This window comes from Hippichthys cyanospilos, chromosome 7 (assembly GCF_059441005.1).
Source record: "Hippichthys cyanospilos isolate Australia breed blue-spotted pipefish chromosome 7, RoL_Hcya_1.0, whole genome shotgun sequence".
NCBI lineage: Eukaryota > Metazoa > Chordata > Actinopteri > Syngnathiformes > Syngnathidae > Hippichthys > Hippichthys cyanospilos.
In genome coordinates, this window is record NC_142375.1 from 3168836 (window position 1) to 3176012 (window position 7177).

The 7177-nt window shown below is 43.6% G+C and overlaps 1 protein-coding gene across 1 annotated transcript; it reads right to left on the reverse strand.

Annotated features, from left to right (window-relative positions):
• Positions 1 to 580: 580 nt before the first annotated feature.
• LOC148420667 (uncharacterized) lies at positions 581 to 3037 on the reverse strand. Its single transcript, XM_088420027.1, has 2 exons — positions 2902 to 3037; positions 581 to 1504 (listed from the first exon to the last, which is right to left on the reverse strand). The coding sequence occupies exons 1-2, from the start codon at positions 3001 to 3003 to the stop codon at positions 1103 to 1105; spliced, it is 504 nt and encodes a 167-aa protein (XP_088276153.1). The 5' UTR covers positions 3004 to 3037; the 3' UTR covers positions 581 to 1102.
• Positions 3038 to 7177: the final 4140 nt, after the last annotated feature.

Below are 7177 nucleotides of genomic sequence, written 5' to 3' on the forward strand. Positions count from 1 at the left end.
ATAATTAATCAAATGTATTTTGCAGTATGTACAGATTTGAACAAAATACAGTAATTATTTTGCTATTTATTTTTAAACTTAATTTCTTTTCATGACCTTTGAATATGATTTATAAAAGAGGGTCTGTGCAAAATGCTTTATTAAATAATTGCTAGATTCTAGATACATTAAAATGGGCATAGACTATTTCTTTAACAAGACTTACTAGTTCACCTAAACTAAACGCATTAGCTATCTGAATTTAATTTAGTCATAACTAAACCTTTATTAGCCCAATTACTTTTATTTTTTTACGTTTTTATTTTACGGTATATTAAAGTAAACGGGCATTTTTCATTTGCACATTTTGAGCCATTAAAATCCATTTGTCCGTTTTTTATGTACTCTTGCTCATGACGCTCAGTGAATTAAGTTGTTTGATTTATTAAATTTAGGATAAGACGTTTTGAATTTAAAAACACGTTTGTTCGACAATCATGACTCACGTCAGTAATGATAATGAAAGAAGGTTCTTAGAGAGAAGCGCAACACACGCCACATTTTCCATTCCACGGTTTTCTTTATTACGTATTGGCAGCAGGGGGCAGTACAACATCACAAAAGGGCGGACGCCACACGGAACTACAGGAGGTCCTGATTGAGTCATTGGCTCTCGGCTTTCCACCAAAAAGTTCGCTGGGCCCACTACAAGGGTTGTGTGTGTGCGTGCCTTTGTGGAGACCATTGGGTGGACCCCGCAAATTCAACCCGTTTTTTGAGGAAAAGGGGACTTGCTTTAAAAGGATTGGATTGGATTTTGCCTGAGGTTTGGGTCAGCCCAGGAATGGGCAACTGGGATTCCCAAGGGACACTATCCTTCACGTTTTAGATGTTTGATTCAAACCGTTTGCTGATTAGCAGAAATGATCATGACCCTAATGGGTTGAATCAAGTATGTTGAAGGGCGAAAACATCTAAAAAAGGCAGGATAGCTGCCCTCGAGGACCACAGTTGCTTAAGGTTTGGGTTAGGGGCTTGGAAATGCATTATGTCAGGGGGTCCAGCAGCCGAGTTGCTTGAGATAGAAGGTGGCAGAAAAAGCTAGGAAAGCAAAAGCCCCCCTTCAGACGTAGCGTCCGCCGGAGCCCAACCCCGGGCACAGCTCGGCCTCCGGATCCTCCATTTTGACAGACTCGGTGTCCTTGGAGCTGGCCAGGCTGGCGGCCCGGGCGATTTTGCCCAGGCTCTCCCGGTAGGGGGTCGGCAGGTAGACCACCAGCAAGACGCCATCGGAGCTGGCTGAGCCGGTGCTGGCGTGCCGGCTCAGCGAGGTCAGCAGCTCGGCGCCGCTCTCGCCGTCCCCCAACTCCAGTGCCATGAGGTCGAGCGGGGCCGGCTTGGAGGCCCGGCAGCGGCGGGAGAGCACCAGCGCCAGCAGGGCCAGCAGAAGAACCGCTGCTGGCAGGAGCACATATGGCAGCGCCTCGTACTTGCCGTCATGGCCCAGGTCCTTCCAGTCGAAGCCCTGCAGGCCGAGCAGCGCCGCACGTCAGTTTTGCTTCTTGTCATAATTGCCTTTCAACTTTGCTTGGCTATTAGCTTTTCCATTGCTTTTTGGGAATGCAGCCTGGCATTTGACCGGACAAACTTTGGACGAATTTTCATTCGTTGATTTTTTTTTTTTACACATAAAACTCAAACATATCAGGGGCATAGCGAGACATTTTTTTTTTCAAATGGGGTGACTGGGGTCAAGTATGCCAGGGTTCAGGATGGAGCTGGGGATGGACATGCGTACGGGTGAGCCGATGAGTGCTTCAGCTGCAGCCAGTGTGCGGCTATGCCTGCTGATCCTCGCTGATGAGCTGCAAATCTTCTCATCTCAAGTCATCAACACGCAAAGTCTGATCTGATGATGCCGCACAAGATAACGGAGAACCAGAGGCCACACCCTCAAGCTTCGTCTCGCTTGAAAGACAGACAGCTTGTTTGTCTGTCGGTCGGTCGATCGAACTATATAGATAGCAATCTTTCTATCTACCTACCTACCTACCTACCTACCTACCTACCTACCTACCTACCTATCTATCTGTCTATCTGTCTGTCTGTCTGTCTGTCTGTCCGTACGTCCACATATCCACCACCCTTTCTGTCTATCGATCTGCCTGTGTATTTGTCTATGTGAAGCATTGGTGTCAAACATACGGCCCGCATAGAAGTTTAACCCAGTCAGCGAGATGTTTTTCAAGTCACCATAACTCCTGAGCCGTTTGCGCTAGCATTGTCATTCAAGCAAATTTTGAAGTCAGACATGCAGAGCATTGTGTCCAATGTGCGGCTACGCCTGCTGATCCTTGCTGATGAGCTGAAAATCTTCTCATCTCAAAACATTATGGTAGCTGGGATGTTTTGAAGTGTTGGGGAAGCGGAAACGGTGTGTTTTAATGGTGAGAGAGGCTGGATGCATCTTATGGGTTCTAAAATAGTTTTTTTTTATATGAAGGAATGAAAAAAAATGATAACAGGAAACATCCATTCATTTCATGCAATTTAAGAGAACTCGTTTAAGCTTGCATGGAGGAAAACTGCATTCTCAAGTGGGCCGGACCAATAAAATCATGCTATACAGTATTTATATAAATTTAAAACAACAACTTCCAATGTATTATTTTTTATACTGTCCAAAAGAGTTTAAGTACGACATCACTATTCATCCGAAAACATTAATGTTACTAATAATCATGAAACATTTCAAGTTTTTTTATTTATTTAAAAAAAAATCTAATTTAAATACAAGACAAAATCATCTCTCGGGCTAAATATTCAGCAGCTAGTTAAAGGCTGGTTACGCGCAAAAAAAGCAGCGCGGCGATTTGAAAGTTCAGTTTCAGAACTTTTGGGGTTCTGGCGTCGGGCTCTCACCTGCTGCTCGCGCGCGGATGGCACTGGGGTGACCCATTCGTAGGAGGCGCGCCCCGCCGGGCCGAAGCGGCGCCAGCTGCTCTCCAGCAGGCCGCGCTGCATGCTGCCCGCCCCCGTTATGGATGCTTGCGGTGTAAAGAGTTGGGCAAAAAAGGGCTCGTGTGCCGGGAGGGGGCGGGGCCGCTGCTCACGTGCCCACGGGAGCCTGCGCCGGGATTGAGGTCAACCGGGAGATTTACCCACATCTGCACGTGGATTCAACGCGCCCGCCGAGGAAACAAACAAACAAACAAACGAGGAGCGGACAATGTGGGCAAATTGCTTCCAATTTAGCGTAATTATTTATAAGACGCACCCTTCATTTTGGGATCAAATTTTGCTATTTTCTATGTTAGACACTTTTTATAATGGCAATTTGCATATAACTCCAGAATGTTGAGAAGTGATCAGATCAACTGCAATGAATTGCAAAGTCCCTCTTTGCCTTGAAAATGAACTTTATCACTAAAAGTACATTTCTACTGCATTTCAGCCCTTCCACTAAGGCCAGGCAATGCCATTTCAATGGAACACAGGTGTCACACACATTAACACAGGTGTAGGTGTTGAGGGCAAGGCTGGAGATCAATCTGTCATGATTGAGTGACTAAAAGGAAGATGGTGAATGACACCATTGTTCCTCATCTGTTAGTATGGTTACCTGCATGGAAACAAGTGCAGGAATCATTGCATTGCACAAAAAAGGGCCTAACAGGGAAGTCTAAAGCAGCGAGTAAGATTGCACCTCAGTCAACCATCTATCAAATTATCAAGAACTTCAAGGAGAGAAGTTCAGTTGTTGCCAAACAGGCTCCCGGGCGCCCTAGAAAGTCCAGCAAGTTCCAGGACCATCTCCTGAAGATGTTTCAAGTCAAGGGATTCAAGATTCAAGACTTTTATCATATGCATAGTAATACTACTTGATGAAATTCGTATTCTGTTCACTTCCCTGAGCAGACTACATTCCATAATCAAGCAAATAATAAAATAGGCAATAAAACAAAAACAAACTAAACAATAATAGAGCAATAAGGGCAGTGTCACTGTCGTGACTCGGACAGGTTTGTGAACCGCGGGACACACAGGAAACAGCATGAAAAAGTTTTATTAACACAAAAAGCATGCACCGCGTGGGGTTCTAACAAAAATTCTTCAGGACGGATAATCTGGTCTGAAGTATTGCTGGAAGGCTCTGCTGGACGCATGGAGACAATCTGGCAGATTGCGAAGGGAAAGGGCCAGGCTTTATACTGGGTGATGGGTGGCTTTGTGACAGATCGCTTTGTTGTGTCGGAACGAGTCAGATTGCTCTGTGACAGCCTTCCTGTCTTGTGCTGTACAGTTGCCGTACCAAACTGTGATGGAGGTGGAGAGGACACTTTGGACTGTGTGTCTGTAGGAGTTGTCAAGAGTCTTTGATGGCATGCCAAATTTCTTAAGACTCCGCAGAAAGTACAGTCTCTGTTGGGACTTCTTCATGATCCGTTGAGCGTTGTGGGACCAGGTGAGATCCTGGCTGATATAGGTGCCAAGGAATTTGAAGGCTTTCACCTGCTCTACCTCTGTCCCATTGATGACTAGTGGTGGGTTGTGCGACTCCATCTGCCGGCTTGGGTCTTTGATCAGTTCTTTGGTCTTGTCTGTGTTGAGGTGGAGATTGTTGCACCACGAGTGTAGAACTTGCTCAGGAATGACAGCAGGCAGGTATGAGTGCATCAGCAGACGTTTAGCGGAAGGCCTGATGTCAAGGACAGTAGCAAAGAAGCCACTTCCCACCAGTAAAAACACCAGGGACAGACTGATATTATGCAGAAGATACAAGGACTGAACTGCTGAGGACTGGGGCAAAGTCATTTTCTCTGATGAATCCCCCTTCCGATTGTTTGGGGCATCTGGAAGAATGCTTCCTCGGAGAAGACAAGGTGAGGACTAACCATCAGTCCTGTCTCATGCCAACAGTGAATCATCCTGAGACCATTCATGTGTGGGGTTGCTTTCCGGTCAAGGGATTGGGCTCTCTCACAATCTTGCCTAAAAACACAGCTACGAATAAAGAATGGTACCAGAACGTCCTCAGAGAGCAACTTCTCCCAACCCCCCAAGGGCAGTTTGGTGATGAAGAATGCCTTATCGAGCATGGTGGAGTACCTTACCATAAAGCAAACGTTATAACAAAATGGCTCGGGGAGCAAAACGTAAAGATGTTGGTCTCTTCACCAGGAAACTTCTCAGATATTAATCCCATTCAGAATTTGTGGTCAATCCTCATGAGGCGGGTAGACAATCAAAAACCCCCAAATTCTGACAAACTCCAAGCATTGATTATGCAGTAACGGACTGCCATCATCAGTTAGGATTTGGTCCAGAAGTTGAATGACAGCATGCCAGGGAGAATTGCAGAGGTCTTGAAAAAGAATGGACAGCACTGCAAATATTGACTTAGTGCATTAATGCTGTATAATTCTCAATAAGAGCTTTTGATACTTTAAAATGCTTCTAATTGTATTTTATTATACCTTAGAACCGTCTGACAGGAACACCTAAAAAGCCTGAAGGAGCAGACTTTGTGAAAATTAATAGTTGTGTCATTCTCAAAACTTTTGGCCATGACGCTACAGTTCAGAAATATTGTGCAAGATCCAAATTGAAACGCTAGCAAGAAGTCTGCATGCATTTCAAAAAACTTGACGAAGGCATCAGGATGTCAAGAGCGGACGAGTGCCTCCTTTCATTCTTCCTGGCCTAAATCCTCCATGCAGTACACACGCATGCACAAGCACGATAAATATACACACAAACATGCACACACGGAGCAAGTAAAGCACTCCTTTTAACACTTCAGAGGTGGCATCTCTCATTAAGTGTTATTACTCAGTCATGCGTGGGTGTCCAATGTTTTTTTTCTCTTAGAGCTGCATACAGAAATAGAAAGACACAATTATAGAATGGCCCACATTGTTTTTTTTTTTGTTTTTTTTACTTACTAATTCAATACCGTAAAAGTCAATCAAACAAGCAAGCAAGCAATTGCACTTTGTCTATACCAATGGTTCTCAAAGTGGGATCCTTGAAATAATTTCAGTGTTTTGTTAATGATTTAGTTTGTCATTTAACAGTTACAGATTTGTTCCTTGTTTGGCTTAGGCTTTGTTTTTTGACACCGCCTCTGTTGAGAGTGCATTGATAGTGTTCTGACAGAACATTGGGTTTTTAATCCCCAAATTATATATTTGTGTTCATTTCATTTTATCTTATATTAAATTGTGAAAGCATTCATGACTCTTCAATTCAGTTTAAACTATTTTTAAAAATGTAACCATTTTTAATTTTGTCAAAATGCGTTTTGTGTCCGCAATTGCTTGCCAACAGGGCAAGGAAGCCAGCAAAACTAATGCTGATTTTGACTAAATAATTGTCAGCAAACTTTTCGGGATAAATTGACCCAGTTTATTATAAGTGGTCATGCAATTTGCAGTTTTTTCATTTTCTGAACCTCAGTATAGTTGAAAAGTAAACAAATATACTTGTCAAATTTAATATGTTGCTGAATAAAAAGGGCACTTGTTTTTGGCTTCTGGCATTAGTGCAAGAGTAAATACACGCCAACCTTTTCTACGTCTTTTAGTTTGGTTTTGGTTCCAGAGCTGAAGAATCAAACATTTATTAGCTACAACAATTTCATGTAGAAAATGCTGAAGTGGCCAAAACGTGTGTTTAGAAGCAGGTTACAATAAATGTATATGTTAACACATATTTGTTTTTGCAATAAGTCTATTGGTAGATTTTTAGGCATGAATGTTTTCTGTTGGAGTTGTGAAGAAGGCGTGAAGAGACAGCACTTCTCTTACTGCTCTAAGAACAACAGTAGGCGCCATGAGCCGATGCAGGGACGGAACAGCATGGGGTCGATATTTGTGTTCCTGTGAAAGAAGATGGCAGCATGTACTCGTACCTACAACCCCCACGATCATAAACTGATTTTTCAAGGATGTTGCCATGTGTCTCTCCAAGCCTTAATGGCAGCAATGGTTTTGTCTCTCGGGCCAACCCATATGAATAAATGATAAGCGGCCTGGGTGTGTAACCAGACCGGATGGAGATCTGAGAAGGTCAGGTTCCTGTCTGCTAGTTGTCTTCCTTCCGGTTTGTTATTTATTACATTTTCTAGGTTGAAGGAACCTGAAAGAGCACACAGCGAGATAATCAACGTCAGTAGTCAATAATTCACGAGCAGGCG

Excerpts from the sequence above, each read along its gene's own strand:
- LOC148420667 (XM_088420027.1), bottom strand. The coding sequence starts at position 3,003 with ATGCAGCGCGGCCTGCTGGAGAGCAGCTGGCGCCGCTTCGGCCCGGCG. Across the intron at positions 1,505-2,901 it reads CATCCGCGCGCGAGCAGCAG|GGCTTCGACTGGAAGGACCT; the intron begins GTGAGAGCCCGA and ends CTCGGCCTGCAG.